This window comes from Yarrowia lipolytica, chromosome 1A, assembly GCF_001761485.1.
Source record: "Yarrowia lipolytica chromosome 1A, complete sequence".
Classification (NCBI taxonomy): domain Eukaryota; kingdom Fungi; phylum Ascomycota; class Dipodascomycetes; order Dipodascales; genus Yarrowia; species Yarrowia lipolytica.
Genome location: NC_090770.1, coordinates 433,645 through 452,027, shown reverse-complemented (window position 1 = coordinate 452,027; position 18,383 = coordinate 433,645). Strand labels below are relative to the sequence as shown.

The 18,383-nt window shown below is 46.3% G+C and overlaps 5 protein-coding genes and 6 non-coding genes across 11 annotated transcripts; 8 read left to right on the top strand and 3 right to left on the bottom strand.

Annotated features, from left to right (window-relative positions):
* Nucleotides 1-2,429: 2,429 nt before the first annotated feature.
* Nucleotides 2,430-3,278, top strand: YALI1_A04495g (uncharacterized protein; the record flags this gene model as incomplete). Its single annotated transcript, XM_499749.3, has 1 exon — nt 2,430-3,278. One exon carries the CDS (start codon nt 2,430-2,432, stop codon nt 3,276-3,278), a length of 849 nt encoding a protein of 282 aa, XP_499749.3.
* Nucleotides 3,279-4,430: 1,152 nt separating this feature from the next.
* On the top strand, nt 4,431-6,655 carry YALI1_A04462g (uncharacterized protein; the record flags this gene model as incomplete). Its single annotated transcript, XM_068281629.1, has 2 exons — nt 4,431-5,721; nt 5,790-6,655. The coding sequence occupies 2 exons, from the start codon at nt 4,431-4,433 to the stop codon at nt 6,653-6,655; spliced, it is 2,157 nt and encodes a 718-aa protein (XP_068137730.1).
* A 643-nt stretch (nt 6,656-7,298) lies between these two features.
* Nucleotides 7,299-7,390, bottom strand: YALI1_A04446r. The gene has a single exon. It is a non-coding gene; the product is annotated as a tRNA-Phe (tRNA).
* Nucleotides 7,391-8,113: 723 nt separating this feature from the next.
* On the top strand, nt 8,114-8,184 carry YALI1_A04439r. The gene has a single exon. It is a non-coding gene; the product is annotated as a tRNA-Gly (tRNA).
* A 4-nt stretch (nt 8,185-8,188) lies between these two features.
* YALI1_A04438r lies at nt 8,189-8,307 on the top strand. The gene has a single exon (XR_002432049.3). It is a non-coding gene; the product is annotated as a 5S ribosomal RNA (ribosomal RNA).
* A 2,180-nt stretch (nt 8,308-10,487) lies between these two features.
* YALI1_A04415g (uncharacterized protein) lies at nt 10,488-11,654 on the top strand (the record flags this gene model as incomplete). Its single annotated transcript, XM_499747.3, has 1 exon — nt 10,488-11,654. The coding sequence occupies one exon, from the start codon at nt 10,488-10,490 to the stop codon at nt 11,652-11,654; it is 1,167 nt and encodes a 388-aa protein (XP_499747.3).
* A 514-nt stretch (nt 11,655-12,168) lies between these two features.
* Nucleotides 12,169-12,264, top strand: YALI1_A04398r. The gene has a single exon. It is a non-coding gene; the product is annotated as a tRNA-His (tRNA).
* A 236-nt stretch (nt 12,265-12,500) lies between these two features.
* Nucleotides 12,501-13,703, top strand: YALI1_A04385g (uncharacterized protein; the record flags this gene model as incomplete). The annotated part of the gene is made up of 2 exons (XM_068281628.1): nt 12,501-13,471; nt 13,514-13,703. 2 exons carry the CDS (start codon nt 12,501-12,503, stop codon nt 13,701-13,703), a joined length of 1,161 nt encoding a protein of 386 aa, XP_068137729.1.
* A 2,335-nt stretch (nt 13,704-16,038) lies between these two features.
* YALI1_A04359r lies at nt 16,039-16,119 on the top strand. Its single transcript has one exon. It is a non-coding gene; the product is annotated as a tRNA-Glu (tRNA).
* Nucleotides 16,120-16,204: 85 nt separating this feature from the next.
* Nucleotides 16,205-17,854, bottom strand: YALI1_A04341g (uncharacterized protein; the record flags this gene model as incomplete). Its single annotated transcript, XM_499746.3, has 1 exon — nt 16,205-17,854. One exon carries the CDS (start codon nt 17,852-17,854, stop codon nt 16,205-16,207), a length of 1,650 nt encoding a protein of 549 aa, XP_499746.3.
* Nucleotides 17,855-18,052: 198 nt separating this feature from the next.
* Nucleotides 18,053-18,139, bottom strand: YALI1_A04338r. Its single transcript has one exon. It is a non-coding gene; the product is annotated as a tRNA-Gln (tRNA).
* Between the last annotated feature and the right edge of the window lie 244 nt (nt 18,140-18,383).

The following is an 18,383-nucleotide window of genomic DNA, read 5'->3' as shown; positions in this document are numbered from 1 at the left end:
GAGAGCCTTCACAAATTCATGTTCCTCTTGCCCTGAGATGACCTTACGTTGGTATGTACGCATTGTAGCTGCCGAGGACAGCCAAAACTGTCATGCCTAGAATCTACATTCTGACCGTCGCCCTCCAATGCCAATTCCTCCCACAGGGAATGAATCAGATCCCATTGGCTCGTGAGTGTATGGAACGTATGGTGCACCGTTCGTATCAGGTTGTATGGCACAGGCTTGTCACCTCGCACAAAGTTGACACGGCTTTCGAGACCAGGAGTAGATTGCCAGAGACGCAGGTTACAATACTCAGACCATGTGACCAGCTGGAATTCTCGGCCGTCCACCTTTTTATTGAGTCCATCTCTTGCCCACCACAGAAACTCTCGAACCACATTTTCATGGCCTCTGTACGTATAGACAGGGTTCGTATCGATCACTCCCCTCCATGTCCTTGTAGTTCATTATATGCATGAAGCAGTGATCAAATTATAGGGCCCACTTCTGTGGAAATCGATGCAATTGACCTTGCCCTGAAGTGCCTGGATATGGAACATGGGCTGGGACTCCATTTGCTTGTTCCATGTCCATGGACGAAGCGAGTACAGTATGTACTGTACGTCTGAGTTTGTTCTGCTCCATTTCTGCCGGCACCGGCAAACCAGACTGCAAACGAGTCTGCAGGTTTCTGTGGCGACCGCAGGTCCCACGTGTGCCCAAAAGTGTCGACTGAACATGTGGCGAATCACTCTGGCTCGAACAGGTGGAAATTGATAGGTGAGCTCTATTATGGCAATGTGGGATGCCAATGTAACGCCGCCGACCGAAAGAAACGCACAAAATCACACGGCTAATCTCGTGACTGTTCCTTGGGCCATGTGCTGGGTCTTATGACATCTCCTCTGTTGAAATGTAGATGTTCAAGGGGTTTATTTTCTGAGTGAGAGAGGTTGTGAAGCTGGTACTTGGGAGGTGAAGTAAGGTTGTTGGAAGTTGGAAGGTGGGGGATAGTTATCAAGTACTACAGTGCAGAAAAAAAATACAGTGAAGTACCTACAAAGCAAAGTTATAATTAAATGAATATAAATGCAGAAAACTCTACAACCTACACGATCCGTAGACGACCACGAATGGTCGTTTCGATGGGGGTGAATTTGGAATGGGCAGGCTGGAAAAGTTCTGACATTGGAGATATCATCATGACTACTGGAAAGCACTTTTCGGAAATGAAATATACTTATTGTAGGTCGTGACGATCGAAACTGATCGGCGGCCTGGAGCGCGAGCTACAGGACGTTCAGTATAGAAACACAATGAACATTGCTTTTCAGAAGAATAAAGAAGATTGGGAAACAGACAATTTACCGATTCCAGATTTCAAATAACTGCAACGAGGGCATTTATTTATGGTCAGTAGCGTGATATGTTTCTGTAGGCTCCAGGGTCTTTCTCGAACCAAGTAAACATCAGCTATGTACAGTTTGTATTTTACCAAGTAAAGATATGCAACTGAGCGTTCCAGTCTTCTCATAAAATATATATATCTATATACAGTATATTCCAGAGAGTTTAATGTACTGTACTGTATATGATATTAAATGAAAGTAGAGACCATCTGACTCTCTACTTTTTTTTTTTTATTTCCCTTCCTTCATAAATTTCAACTACTTTTCACTCCCAGGTCATCTCAACAAAACTCTCAACAAAAACCCAACTAATTGATACTAACCCACATAAAATGCTGTACCACCCTTGTCAACTGCCGGTCATTTATCTTTCATGTGATTCTCCACATAAATCAGCCAAGCCACATACATCTACGCAACTCGCCAACCGTCAGTCAATGTTTCACCATCATATATTGGTTCATGTGTTCAAGGCTATCCAGTGAATGAATCGTCAACTCGGGTACAACAAGATACAAGAAGCCGTCTCGAGACGGAATTTTGACATGGGTTTCCTCCATCATCGCCAACAGTCTCGGCTTAAATCGATAATAAAAACCCGACAGTTCTAACTTCTCGATCAGGTATGGGATCGATGTGTATTCCACACACAATGAACTTTTTTTTTGAACATGGCTCATGCATGAGCCAGAACTGCGCGAAGTGGGTATGTTCATGCACTACAACAGGCTACTTGTAGTACGACCAACACAGTATTCACCCAATGGGCGGGAAAATAAACCTTCTGGATGACCTGGAACACAGTATAAGATCGACAAACAGGATCAGGTGGCGGAACAAGGCCGCCTTCGAGAACAGCTGGTGACCCAGCTGACTACGTGCTGGAAAAATGAAGTGGCCGCCATCCCTGCCAGCGCCGAGAAGACAAGATGGACGTCGCTTTTCGGCACGATTCTCAAGGAGTTCTCCGAACGGCTGGTCTACGAGCTTGACGACGAAAACTACGCGGCTCTCGCGTTCAAAAAGCGACTGTCAATGAGCATAGAAAGCGCCATGGCCCGTCTAGTGCCGTTCCAGTCCATCACAGACGTGTACAAGCAAATGGAGGAGTCCGGAGCCGAATTGGGCGATGCAATTCGCGTTCAGAAATTGAGACAAAAAGTGGACAGGGAGTTGCAAGAAGACCCGACAACGGTGACTAGTGCGGTTATCACACCAGCACTACCCCTCAATAACAGCCACAACAGCAATAACAATGGCAACAGCGGGCACAAAATCAGACGTCGAAGCAGCGTACAGGAAATCGACCAGGACTTTGACTCGGGGTCGCCTCTGTCGTCTCCTCCACCGGTCAAACGGAGACGACGAACCAAGGAGGAAATCGAAAGAGACAACAGAAGAATAGCGCAGGGGAAAGCACCAGAATTCAGATGGACAACCGCAACACAATTACGACTTAAACCTATTGATCCCAGTTCTCCGACACTTTGTCAGGACACTTATAGATGGTACACCTCGGAGACCATCTCCGGTAAGAGCATCAAAACCATGTATAAGCCGCGAGTGGAGCAGAATTGGCTGTCAAAAGATCCACGCAGCCAAAAGCTGTTTCCAAAGTACATCAAATTGATCACTCGCATGGATTCCATCCTCAAACACGTTCTCAAAGAGTACTCAGCTTGGCCTGAAAGTCAGAAGGATCAAAGGTTGAGAGACGAACTACGAAAGGAACACCTGCTACAGTACTACGATAAGGTGTTGGACGCAGATGAGGATCTGAAGAGCAGTTTTATGGCCCCGTACTCTGCGGGAGCTCTGGCTGTGATTGCGAGAGCCGCTTTGAAGCTGTACTTTTTGGATTACCACCAGGGATTGGTTGATTAGTAGCCGAGCAAAGCCAGCAAAGGAAGACAAGATGCTGAATTAAACCTTGACAGCAAACAGCTTGACGACGGGGTCGTGTATTTATATTGTTTTGTAATATATCTGTAATATAGTGGATGGTAGAGCAGAGCTTTCCTACCACCTGGGTCTTATGCCGAGGTAACCGTGCAGGAGTAGCAACTTCTAGTCAACAATGGGATTATTGCGTGGAGATCATTGTACAAGTACTGTACAGTACATACTTGTATGTATATCTGACTTGAATCTACGCTCGGACGGATCTTCACCTACTTGAAAATGAATGGCGTATGGTTTAGCGTGGGAGAGAGCCGTCTGAGTGAAACAAGCAGTGAAAGTTGTGTGTTGGTTGTGTAATAGGGAGAAAACAGAGAGTTGTCGTACAAGTAGTACAGGATGTACTGTAGGTAACATATGGAGCTGTTTACTTATCACTTGCTTTTGACGACTTTGACGGGCTCCTCGAGATGAACCCGCCCGAACATCCACTAGACGCAGTCCTCACTAGCGTGCGGATCGGCACCACAACCAGAAAGATAATAATCGTACCAGGGAGAGAAAAGGTGGCAAATATTAGTTTAGCAGCCAACATTAATTTAGCGGCAGATATTAGTTTCGCAGAAAAGTATCTAAATACAAAACCTGAGTGGACAAACGTATAGTCGCAGTTTTGGTTGCAGTTTGGGTTTTCCGTGTGTAGAGGTCTGGATGAATATCTAAGCAGAATCACCAAGGCTATGCCCAGGGTTCGAGAATGTTCTGACAGAAGTAAAATATCTTTAGAGGAACACAATTGCAGCTTCAGGGGCCAATTGGAGAGCATTTTCAGCTCTTGAAACCGTCATCGAACCTAGAGTGGTTTGTAGTTTCAACTGTGGACACGCGTATACGGGAAGACGTTTTGAATGTAATTTCCACATTGGGTTGACCGGAAGAATCGGTTTGTGACAGTGGTACTGAGTGGAGCAGTCATTGGGAAACTGAGTGAGTTTCACTTATCTCTTGTTGGTTGGGCGAGTATGGTTTAGTTTTTGATCACCAAAGGGTTTTGAGTGACTCTGTAGATTGATATATAAAGAGGCTTGAATACCGCTGACCCGTTTTCACCGACTCGCTTTATCACTCTCGTCAGCTATGTCTCTTGACTATCTCTATGAACATCTGTTGGAATGGGATCTAAGCAAACTCAAGCACGAGCATCCCAGGTCAGCTCGGAGTGAAGATGCTCTCGACAAGTACAAGTCTTCTTTCGAGTATGTGAGAATCATGGAGCCTCTGAATCTTCTGGAATGCTACGCTTCTATTCGTCAAGTATTTGCAGAGTTCAGAGACCAGGAGAAGGCCAGACGTTTCGGAGGCTTTCGTTTCAAGGTGCAGGCTACCAAAGAAGGAGACGACAACGAACTCTTCACCGAAATCTGCATGGGAGCCACCCAGCAGGAACTAGAAGAACATGAGCTGTTCAGTTCGACACTCGTCGTCATTACGGTTCCGGGAAGTGGAAAAGCCAAGTGTCTTGGTAAAATCAGTGAGATTGTCTGGAACAAGAAGACTCGAGAAATGGATGTGTGGATCCGAACGCGACGTGCGGACTTGAGAGAAGGGTCGCTATGGGAGTGTTGTTATCTCACCAACATGGCCACCGCTGAACGAGAACTACTGGCTCTTTTGAGCATTGGAGATTTTGCTTTGAAGAACGACATCTTGTTTGGCCAATGTTATTCATTTCCAAAGGGCCCCGATTCGGAAATCCAACGATTACAAGACAAGTACATCGGCAAGCTCAACAGGTCTCAGGCTCAGGCCGTCTATGGCTCACTCAATACTCGAGGTGGGTTCTCCTTGATCCAGGGTCCCCCAGGAACAGGTAAGACAAGCACCATTGTCTCTATTATTCGCGAACTGCTGGAATCTGGCTCCAGACCACTCATGTTCTGTGCGCCTTCCAATGCAGCAGTTGACGAGTTGACCAAGCGACTCAAGAAGCACTTCCTGGACGAGAAACTGGACTACAAAATTCTTCGTATCGGACGTCCGGAGAATGTTCATACCGAAGTTGCCCATCTGACACTGGGAGGCATGATAAGTGCGTCCAGTGATCAGGAAGCCACCAAAAAGGCTGAGTGTGACGCCCTCACACTTATTCTCCGACCTCTGGAAAAAGAAATGGACATTCTTTACAAGTCCAAAGACTCGCTCTTCAACAAGCTCAACCTGCTATTCAAGAGTTCTGGCTCTACTGTTCAGTACTCTATCAATTCCACCAAGTCGAAACTGACCACAGTCAAAAAGGACATAGATGGCCTTCGCTCACAGGTTATGGAGCTGAGAACAAAGATCTGGTTGCTCCGAAATCAGATCAAAACTAATCGAGCCCAGCGCATCGCGAAAATTCTCAACAGAGCGATGTTTTCTGTTGCACCTTGTCAGGGTCGGCGAGCACCGACGTCCAAAGATGCGGCAGGTTATTCCCTACTGTCATTATTGACGAAGCCGGCCAGTGTACCGAGCCTTCGGTGCTGATCCCTTTGCAATATAGATGCACCAAGGTCATTCTCGTGGGAGACCCCAAGCAGTTGCCGCCCACAGTTTTGTCAACTGAGGCTGGAAATTTTGACTACGACAAATCGCTGTTTGTACGGATACTCAAGGCTCATCCCGATGCCATGCACATTCTAGACACCCAGTATAGAATGCACCCTAACATCTCTCTGTTCCCTAGAGCCTTCTTCTACGACAACGTTCTCAAGGACGCTCCCGGAATGGAGCTCAAGACTGCCAGAAAGTGGCACTCCACAGAACATCTGCCTCCTTACATGTTTTTCAACGTTGAAGGAAAGCACAAGTTTGGAGACAATCATTCTTTCTGCAACACCGCTGAGATTCAGTTTGCCAACAAACTAGTTTCCGCTGTTTTGAAGTGCGTTGGAGCAGGCGAAAAGCTGGATATTGGCATTGTGTCTCCGTACAAACAGCAGGTTGAGAAGCTCAGGCACCATTTTGAACAGAGATATGATACAGAAAAGGAGACAATGACGCTGGAAATCCAAACTGTGGACAGTTTACAGGGTCGTGAGAAGGACATTATCATCATGTCGTGTGTTAGAGCCCATCCCACGGCCCACACGGTCGGTTTTCTCGCCGATGTCAGACGGATGAATGTGGCCATCACCCGAGCCAAAGCGTCCTTGTGGATCATTGGAAATGCCGACACTCTCGTAAGCAACGAGAAATGGGAGAGTCTTCTCAGAAACGCAAACGAACGCAACGTGTATTGTGAGGCGTCCGACTTCCACACGCGAGAGGGCGTCTATATGGACAATCTGGGCATCTCTTTGGAGGCTCTGAGTCTGGAGTAGTTTGTTATTAATGAAAGAGTCGTAAATCTATACCATATAGAGTATGTGCTCATGTGCCGTTTTCAAATGGTACCTGAGCATATACTCTACCTGGTATATTACTGTACATACTGTACCGTAGTTGTAGACAGTGGATGGGAGGTCTACTTCAACACCACACTTCTGACCACTCAACGTAGAACTCCAAAAAGCGAAGAAAGCATTTGGAATTTGGAATCAAAGAAATAATCCTGGTACACTTCTGGGATTCATGATACCCATTATGTTATGATATCATCTCTATTCAGTCCGCTGGACCAATTTTACAGGAAGTGAATGGTTGTAAGAACTCAATGAAAGTGAAGGATTGAAGAGAGGGGACAGCTGAAACTACAGGGTAAGAGCAGCTTTTGGTGTGATTAAAACGGCTATATGGCCTATTCCTCCAAAAGCCGACTTACATTCTGTACTTATACATGAGTCATTCTGAGAAAAAAACAAGTCCCACATGAAATTAAATTATTATAAATGTGGGGACAAGTGGGGGTTGGAACTTTAAAAAACTAAACTTCCAAACTCTAAAAAAGTGGCGATGTAATGTCTCCAACCTGTACCAGAACATACGGCTGTAAGATGGAGCACAGAAACCAATGGAAAAAAGAATTGCGAATTCTGTGGATCGAACACAGGACCTCCAGATTACTCTGACCGAAGAACGACTTCAGTCTGGCGCTCTCCCAACTGAGCTAAATCCGCTTGCTATGAGTTTTCGGGGTGGTGTTGGCCGTTTCGAGCTGTAAAAAACACGTTTTCCTCCCGAAGGTCGCCCGAATTTGCGCGTGTTGGAGCTCTAGTTGACATGTTGAGTTGTTTCCAGTGTAGTGACTGACCACTGAGTGTAATGAGAACCATCATTTACTGTACTACACATTGCAGAGAGTTGCAGAGACTGTTTACATCACCAATACCCAGGTGTATATGAGAATGACGATTTGCAGATCGAGTGTTTTATGGATACATGTTGTTTTTCTCTTCTTTCTTCTTCCTTGTATGTTATCTGTTATCTACATACGCATATAGTCAGAAGCGTGCAGACGTGTAGGCTGGGCAAACCAAGTACAAGTACAAGCACAAGTACATTCCAATACAAGTACGAGTATAGTAAAAACTTCTACATTGTATCAAGACAGCTGGGGTAATCATTGTGAAGAATCTGTGGTTGTCATTGAAGTACTTACTGTACATACTGTACTTGCACCTGTTCTTGCACCTGTTTTGTTGCCACGTCCGACATCAGAAGCCATCTAAAAGAACAAAAAGAACAAGGACCACTCTACACCCCAAATTGAATGAAGAATAAACAAGAACTCAAGTCTTCCTTCCTCTAACACCCCGATTATGGCCATTTATCACCAAAAACTTTTTTTACACTTTTTCAAGCATTAGTAAGCTCAAACAGGTATGAAAAATACCTCTAATGCGCCGATGGTTTAGTGGTAAAATCCATCGTTGCCATCGATGGGCCCCCGGTTCGATTCCGGGTCGGCGCAGGTTGGTTACGGCCATATCCTGGTGAAAATACGGCTTCCCGTCCGATCAGCCATAGTCAAGCACCAGAGAGCCCAGTTAGTATTGTAGTGGGAGACCATACGAGAATCCTGGGTGCTGTAATCTTTTGCAATCTGTGATTGTTTTTTACATTCGAACTTCCCTACAGTATGTATGTACTCGTACTCATATTACTCAGAACCCCAGCGCTCTTCTGCTTGTCGTACTTAGCCTATGATCTTCGGCGATCTACGATGGGACCTGCATTTTGCGCAAGAGGCACGAGAGAAACATGCGGTAAAACTGATTGGGAAACGATACCAGAGTCATATGACTCAGATCATGGAGTCACGTGACCCTGAACCGCCAAACACGAAACGCCCCCACGCTGATCCGAGACGGCAATGTACATGTCAACATTAATGGTTAAGGCTCAAGTATTTGTCAACAACGGGTCAACCAATGATACCTAACTCTGCTCTTGAAAAATGGGAGGCTGTGACATAACAGTATGGTAAAGTGGGATATTTTTGTATATCTGTTTAGATCATGGATATCCTCTATCTGTTGATACAATCTATGTCTTGTTACCATGCCGGAAACCCTGAAATGTGTACCCCCAGCACCATTTTTCTCCAACTATTACCAACTAAATAATCTTAACTAGAGGCAGCGTTATTTTTATTTTTTTCAGAGACTGTAAGCCCTGCAAGAGAGAGAGAAATTGCACGATGCGAGTGCACTACATGTGTAAGGAGTGGTACTATTTTCGTGTTATTAATCATAGTTACAAGTAATGGCACAGATGAACGCTAAGAACGTGAAAACAAGGCCCAACTTCTCACCGCACTACAGACTCGATCAACACCGACTCAGATCATCTCGAGCCTCTGCTTACAATGTATTTAGGAGGTCTGGGAAAGAGTCAAAACAATTGACCACTGACGTTAACAGACCCAGGTGGTTTTGAATGGCTTGGTTGGAACTCATCAACTTGACCTCCAAGTGATGAGGTATATTTTTCCGCACAGATCTATGGTGACGTAGTTCCATTCGGTGTTCCACCACATGTTACGAACGTCGGTTGACTGGCTAAACCATTTTGGCCCGACCAACGTCCGATATCTGACCAAGAGGATGAGATACGTATCTTGGTTGGATGAAGATCTGATTCTCTTGATGTAAGCGTGGACTGACTTGAAATGAGGGAAGGGTATCGTTCTATTGCTCTTAGTAAGCAAAAATTTGAGGTACACTGCCAGATGGCGTAGGTCTGTATTGATTTGTTCTCTAGATCAGAGGTGGGAGATGAGATTCATAAACCACCGGAAAATCACAGAAGATATTCGTGTAGAGAGAGTGGAAACCTCGGAGAAGTCATAAAACCCGCAGATGTCGCACCCTGCCCGAAGTTCAAGTCACAAAGTAGGGTCTCCAAACGTATGGCGACTTCCTAGATTCTCCGCCCAACACGATATAGTGGGAGTTGACTTTCGGGGAGTGTGCAATGGATTGAGTGACGGATGGTGTTGGAGTTTTCAGTGATTTGACTCTTATTTGCGCCTTTCATGGAGCCTTTGGAGCGTTTGGAGCCTTTGGAGCCTTTGGAGCCTTTGGAGCCATTCATGGAGTCCTTTTTGCTCTCGTATAAACATTGATATCCGCGAGTTCGAACTCACGCTTCCAAAGACTTGTAGAAAATAGGGATATACGAGTTGTTATTTTATTTTTAAAAAATCCCTTTACCCCAGATCCCACCTCCGGTTCTTGGTCCAGTTAGACGGGGCATCTGCTTAACTAATTCCTGAACATTTGATCTATAATACAAGTAACACGCTCGCACTTCAGTTTTGTTCAGTTCATCCGTTGCATTTTCAATCCTGCCAGAATCAATCTTTTATTTTATTTTATTTTATTTTTTTTTTATTTTATATATTTGGACAATTCTCTCCGCCCCTTATGCAGCCGCTTAGGTTAGGTTTTTCTCACCCTGTGACGTAATTGTCCCGATCGCGAAACAGAACCCGCCTCGACGGCCTATCGACACAGAGTTAGGCGTGTCGGAGACCACGTATGCCGTATTTTCACGTCCCTCTGTAGTCTGGTGACCCTGTATCCGCCCCCCCAACAGCTCCCACTCCACCTCGCGTTCCGCCGCACCCGGGTTATGGTTGCTGTCCGGCTGGTGAAAAAAATGCAGGATCGATGCACGGCGTACATGCTTGCTGTAGCGAACCCAACGGCTTATTGGTTCGGCAGTGGGCCTTGACATTCTCCTGTTTGACACTGTCCCAACCCGAAGCCGATGCTGCCGCCAGAACTGTTGTCGATGGTGTGCACCTACCTGGAGCCCCGGGATCTTCTTGCTCTGGCGGAAACGTCGCGCTCACAGCACGTGGCGCTCTCAGACATCCGCAAAATGCTGCTGCGATGCCCGTATTTCAGCCTGGAACACAGCGACTGGAGCTCGTGGCAGGCGCTAGCAGACAACTACAACAGCCACAAAGAGGCAGTGGCTTTCACACACATCCAGATGGACGACCACTACAACAAGCCGCTACCGGACGACTTCATCGCTCTGCAGGGAGACATGCAGCGCAAGTCGCGGTACTGGTGGAACTACTGCGACAGAGGAATCTACGACCAGACATCGTCATCGTTTGTGGATCTCAGGACAGACTCCGGCACTGACACATACATGTCCAAGGAAGAAGCCCGGTCCTTCTTCTTTGGAAACGTGAGATCCGACGATGACTACATCCACTACCAACACACCACCGACACCGCCACAGTGCTGGCGCGACGCGGCAAGGAAGTGGTTCTTCAGATCAAGTACCGCGGTGAAGAAGACTACCACGAGTTCTTGATCAGCTCGTCGTCGTCGTATTTACACTCCTACGAGTTGCAACAGATTGACAATGTGGCGTTTGTGTACCGATGCGACAGCGACGAAGAAAACGAGGGAACATACTGTGTTGCTCCAGGCCGCGGGCTTGTGCCCGTAGAAGACGGTGGCGGGTCCACTTCGCCGCCTTATGGGTGGTTGCATTACAACGGGTGTTTATACAAGGGCATCTACAACGAGAAGAGAGATCTTCAGATCGTCTCGGCCCACTATCAGGACAACACCAAAAGACCAATGGGAGGGTACGAAATCTGCCACGATGAGAGACATCCGCGCTACGGGATTGCGTATTCTGCCGGCGGACTGTTTCCTCTGTTTGTTGTCGACCTCAAACGGCATCTGATAACGGCTGTGCATCTCGACAAGGACCACCTTCCTGTCATTGGCATTTCCAACGGACGCATGGGAGTGTGGAAGTACACGCATGACTATCTGGACCAACAGTGCTGTGAACAAGACAAGCCAGGAGTTCAGAAGGTGATGGATGAGATTTTTGAGGAACTTGAGCTGTGCATTGAGGCCATGAATGAGGTCGGCGACGGCGATTTCGATCCAGTTTGGTTTTAGATGGTGGGACTTATTAATCGGGCAACAGCAGGGAATGCCAAAACAAACAATATCTGAGACAGCATAATGGAGCTGTTTCGTTACGACCATTACGACAATTACGACAATTACGACAATTGACGACCCGTTCACATATTATGGACTACAAGCAGGAACAACCTGGCGTGTGAAAGAGTAAACCACGTTTGTTTGTCAACATTCATATTTGTATTCTAGTCCTGGGCCTGGGAGATGACTGAGGACTTTGATTACACCTCTGAACGAAGGAGAACTCTTGTTGAGACGAAAAGGCGATATAATGGCTTATATAGTCCAACCGAGACTTTTTGTGAATCGGTTACTGTCATTTTAACAACTTCCAAGGCAAGATGTAGACCCTCACTGTTGGCTGCCAACTCTGGAAACGCTACCTGATTTCCAACAACTCGCAACAGCCTGTCTGTTGGTTGGTAGGGAAATTTCAAAACAAGGGAATTCACCATCGGCGGTTCCACGTGTTCCTCGAATCTCACCGGCCATCATAGTATAGTGGTTAGTACACCACGTTGTGGAGTGTACTTCAGTTCATAACAAGCCCGTGGAAACCTCAGTTCGATTCTGGGTGATGGCAAAGCCGTATCTTTTTTGTCTACAATCAGGAAGGGAAACATTGTTTGTTCAAACCAGTTTGCAATGTCTTCTCGAACGACGACTTGTAACATGATACTCTGATACGCCTATGGACGGTACATACTGTATTGAAGGAATGGTATACTCTATTGCACTGCTTGTGTTGGAGTAAAAGGAATGTGGAAAAATCTCTAGATTGACAAACTATTCGAAGCTGGCGACAAATCCAGCCTGGTAATGGTCCGGCTTGTGAGCAGGTTTGGCGAGGTTGAGGGTGTTCTTTTTGAGGTCAAAGACGGAGTAAAAGTTGTTGAGAAAGTTGGATCCAAGAACATTGGAGTCTCCGAGATTGTTGAAAGTGGAGCTTGCGATGCCTACAAAGCAGTTTTCCTTGTCTCCGTTGTTCAGAACGTCATTGAGGGGGATTCCAAAGTCCGCAAGGGTCAACTCAATGGCCGAGGAGGGAGTGGTCCATCGGAAGGTAGCCTTGGCTCCGTCGGCACACGGGTAAGTGGCCAGAGTGTCCTGGGACAAAAGTCGGATTCCTGCATTGTGCAAAAGAGCTCCAAAGACAACCTCGTAGGTCGCCGGGTTGAGGTATGTCAGAGTCTTTCCGGCATCTACGAACCAGAGAGACGAGTTGGAGAAGGGAGCGCCGTTGACATTTCCGCCGGCCCGAAACACAAATTGGTCGGGATCGGCTTGTCCGAATATCTCCTTGAGGTCTCCCTCATACCGGCCAGTGTTGACGCCTCCAAAAGTGATCTCACTGGTGAGAGAGCTGTTGGCAGGGACAAGGGAGAGAGCGTAGGAGCTGTTCTGGACAATCCCGGCGGCAAAAAGCTCAGAGGAGTACTTTCGGACATTTTTCTCCACAAAGTTGTAGCCCAGCCGGGCAACAAACTCTTCGTTGGACACCTCGGAGCCGTTCTTGACCCCGGATATGGGGTGGGTGAGGGGGATGTTCACGTATCCAGGCTTGGTGGGGCAGCCACAGCCAGAGACAAGAGACCAGTGAGAATTGTGGTAGAAAAGAGCATTGAAAGGTTGGTGGTATGGATTGAATTGAGAAGAGAAGGAAATCAGATGGTATTTATATGTTGCTTTTTTTTGAATTTCCGCACGGCTCCACTCTACAAGGGGTCCATGGACGGATACCGAACTGTGGCACTTGTCCACTTGGTGTGTGAGTCAGGGTTTGCTGATCCGTGAAGTGTGGTGGGTGGTTCTTTCATCGACTGGTGGTGCAGAGAAAAGGAGAAGGTCAAGGTGAAGAAGAGAAGTGAACCAGAGGAACACTTTTACGAGTGCTCAACCAGAGCTATTCAGCGGAGAGATTGCATTCCCACCTGGAATTGCTTCATTATTCCAGACTCTGCTCCTCTAGAAGATCTATTTTTACACGCCTTTTTAACTGTTCGGGTCAATGGCTGCCCCTAGGACCTTGACCTGAGACAAATGTGTTATTTTTACACCAATCGACCCAAGACGGCCACAGGCAACTTCCAGAAGGGGATGGTATATTATAGAGACTAAAAGATGGGTAGAGAGATACTATTAGATACGTACAGTACAGTATGTTCAGTAGAGAGTTACTACAGTATGTACTTGTGGTCTAGTATGGCTTGTTCCACTCGGTACTTTTGCTACAGATTATACCAAAAAAAGACAGCGAGAAACAACACAAGATCATTTTTATTCATTTTGGACCGTGTATGAAACGGCTCACGATTAGTTTGTCCATCTTGGTCTTTCATCCTTTCGCTGAAATAGTTCATCGACAAATGCGTCATATATGCACAATCGGAGATATTATTGCAGATAAAGTGCCGGATAATTTCAAACCTCGGCGTCTTTGCAGGAGAGACGCATGTTGGTGCATGAGTGTAAAAATCGTGACAATGGTAAGGTGGAAACCAGTAAGCGGCGCACATGGTCTAGAGGCCTCTGAAACGGGGCCGTAGACACGTGTTTGAATTGATTTCGAGGCTCAGCGAAAACCCAAGTTGGGTATTAGTGTCATTCAGAGCGACTACGGACCAAGGGAGCTAGTCATCAGATGTTGATTGTTCGTGTCTGGAAACGAGTTACACAGTTCCATAGGAAAAAAACGACAACTGAGATCTGATTACCAATCGTATTTCCTCTTTGTAAGTATCGACATTATCATTAGATCAAAAGATTCCAACTCGGGTTGCTATGGACGGAATTTGGTCGCTCATCATGATGGTATAAATGCGTTCCTATTTCCATTGTAGAGTTTCTTGTCTCCTTTATGGTACACTACAAGTACTTCATGGTAAGAGTGTATTTGTAGTGTTGTAGTGTGTACTTGTACTGCATTCTGATATTGCTACATTTACTTATACATTCTTATATCTAATGCTCAAACCAGTATAATTACTATATATCTACACTATAAGTACAGTATGTACAGTATGTAGTGCACATTACAGGTAGTTGATCTCAACATAAATAATCATAATAATTTATATCTCTACCACTTCAAGTTATTACAACATTCTAAACATTGATTACCATTTACTTGGATAATACTGTACAGTTCTCAGATCTTTACATGTTCCCTAATCATTATAAATACAGTCGTATGATCAAATGACAGACCGAAAATCACCCACAATCCGTTATAATACAATAATCACATTGATCTTTGTTATTCCTCCAAACACAACTAGTCAACGGCATTCTCATTGTCAGAATACTCAGACTGATCCTTGTAACGGTTTACTGGAGGTTTAATCCTCACACAGTAGAGTGTCCAATTGAGTGTCTACAGCTTTGGTTCAGATATACCGCCATGGAAATAGTACTACCGTATATCTGATTATGGGTCAAACTTTTTATTCAGGTGGTAAAGTACATACTGCATAGTTCCCTTTATGATGAAAATCGAACACTCTGTATCGGGTTCCTATGATCTTCTCAGTTTCCTCCTCAAAGATTAATTTGCTGAGTTTCACTGGGGAGACGGTGCGAGCGACTAATTGGAACACAAATATGTTCGAAACGACTATTGATTTCCGAGTCTCTATTGAATCAACAGTTCATCCCAATTCTGAGACTGTCAGGCTCAGTTCAGCTACTGAGTCTGCACCCTAACGGTACTACTGCTATTACTTCCGGCGACGATCCTGGTAGCGGTGTTTTTTTTTGTTGTTTTTTTGTGCATTCGGACTCCCTGACTCTCTTCTGAACCACTTCTAGGGGCACAATTCCGCTAGTAGTACACACGGGAACGAGCTTGATCATGATCCCTAAAGCGATTCCAGATATATTAGATAAACAACATCTACTGGGTAACCGTATACAACCAACAGATATATCTCGTGTATATGTGACCCATGGCACGCGGTCTCTTGACTAATGTCGGCCTCTCCAATCAGGTCGATAGATGCCAACTTGAGAACGTTTGCATGAGAATGTACTTCCCTAGAGTGAGCTTTCCTGGTCGACTATAGCCAAACAAAAGAACACCTACTTAGAAGCTGGGTGCAGTAGCACCGAATGACCATGATTGCATAGTCAGAATTGGCACCGATGTGATATTCTTCGGGTCCTTCTCCACCTCCACACTCGAATCGATGGAGTCTGAGATCCATGTCAGAACATACACAAAAAGAGCACCTACGGCTCTTGATTATTTTCTGGCCATCTAGCCATGCCTCACTCTCTAGAATTCGCAATTCGCCGTTATTTTGCCGCATTTTTCCACATTTTCGAGGTCTTATACGCCCACCCGTCGCGGCTCCCACCATCCGATATAGTGTAGGGGCTATCACATCACGCTCTCATTCCGAGAACCGTGGAGACCGGGGTTCGATTCCCCGTATCGGAGTAGACACGTGACTTGGAGTTGCTTGAATTTTTGTTCTTTCTTTCTTGGGCTATCCCTGAAGCTGCTGACGAGAACAACGGCACAATCACTCATTCTCCCACTCCAGCGGAACCCCCTTCTGGTTCTGGTCGTGGGGATTGGGACGAATCACGCCTCTGCGTTGTTGGCCCTTCAAATCTAGCCTTGCCTCGTGCTCTTCGCCACGTCTCCGTTGTAGAAAACAGGCCAACTTGTGATCCAGGCTACCAAACATGTCGGGCCAATTCGTGTCGAGGTGACACAGGTAAAAGACTGGAAGCTGTTGAGCTTCATCAAGTCCAACGATGACAAAGTCCTCCCACCGCGCATTCTCGTCGGTACGGTTTCCGGTGCGTACAATATACGTCTTCTGTCTGCTCAGATCCACAATCGTACGTCCTGCGGTTGTCTTTTGCACGGCCCACCGTTGGTTTTCAGACTGCACAACTCCTTCAGCATACCACTCCAGTGGTCCGTCTCCAAACGCGACAGGCTTCTCCTTGGCCGCCAGCAGCAGGGTCTTCATGTCTGTTCGGAGTCCGCCAAGTGTGTGCTGCGACGAGTTGAGCAGCCCGGGTTCGTCGACAAAGTCGATCCACAAAGGAATGAGATATCGCTGCCGCCACTGAAAGTATAGCATTCCTCCATAGGTGACGATGAGCTGCCTTCGAGTGCCTTGAAGGCTCATTTCGTTGCCCAGTGTTTCAAAGATATCGTCGTTTTGTAGAGGAAGCGACACCAGCAGCGTCTTGTCTTGATCGCTGGAAAGATTATCGTAGAATATCCACAGCCCTTCATCTTCCAGATACTCGAGAACAATGGCTCCTTGAGAGTCGGGCAAAACGTGAAGCACGGTGTATCTGCTGGGCGAAGAGACCCGGGAGCAGTTCTCGTGAGTGTGCGAGTCGAAATACAGGTATTTCTGTCCATCTTGTTGAACCACGGTGCGGTCCTTGTCAATGACAAACTTGGTGGACGAAACCTCTCCCTCGACGCCGCCACTTTGGCGAACCACCACCCACTTGGATGTTTCTTGCAACACAAAGAACAGCAGTCCATTCCGGTCAACCACCCGGACGTCGGAGTTGGGAATGATGGCTACACTTTCTCCCGAGGCGGTTATTTTACTCAACATTGTCTTGGTCAAAGTAGCCGGTTTGGGGCGCGGATGGGGGTGAACGTGGTGGTACTCGCACGTGGTCAGATCAATGTACCTGGTTTCTGGTTCTTCATCGTCCTCGTGCTTGTCGCTCTGCACCTCCATGTACTTTCCAGTAAGTCCTCCGCAGGGAGTGGGAATTGTAGTAGAAAAGACGGGCTTGTAACTCGAGGGAAGGGTATCATATTCCTGACCTGGTCCCTTGTTGTTCAGCTCTATAGGTTCAATGTATACCAGGTCAATGTTCTGGACAATCCGTCCCAACAGACCGCCGTATCTGACCGTATCTAGCCATTTTTGCGGACAGGAGATCATGGATTGTCTCCGAGCAACAATTAGACGAGCACAGTCCATCCACGAGCTCAATCCGGTGCCAGGCTGACCTATTTCCATCCACGGGACCCGCTCGGTGACTTTTTCTCGAATGACAGAGCCATCCAGAGATGCTAAAAGGGTCCGAAATTCCCGGCACGCGTCGTGGAGAGCGACCAACGACGCCAAGCAAAGGTCCTGCAAAAACATCTGCTGGATTTCTGCAGGAACCCGCAGTATTGACATGGTTGTGGGTCTTAATGAGTTTCGTGTTGCGCGTTTTATTTATAATACTTCCAATTTATTAAACTTTAATTATGTTTTTTTTTACAGTTTCGGATTTTTCTTACTCAGCAATAGAGAGGAAAAGAAATGGATACAAGTGCGATTGGACTTGCCAGAAAGGAATGGAGTCACAAAAAGCACGGGAGACGCTGAAAAGAAAGGTCGTACCCGGACTCGAACCGGGGTTACTGGAAGTCAACTGCAAGTAGTCAGAATCCAAGGTGATAACCACTACACTATACAACCTGGTGATGGGTTCACTTTTGGGTGGGTGACTTTTATGGGTGGAGATGAAAAGTTTCACCGGCGATTGAGGACTTCACAGAAGTAACAAAAGATATTTCAGCGTTCCAAACGATTTTGAACCACAAGAAATGTATATTTATGTACTTTTTAATTGTTTATGGAGCCTTCCAGTCATTTGGGAGAGTTCTCAGAGGCACTACTTGGAGAGTATAAGTTTTCAGGATATCTGATTGAACATTGTGAT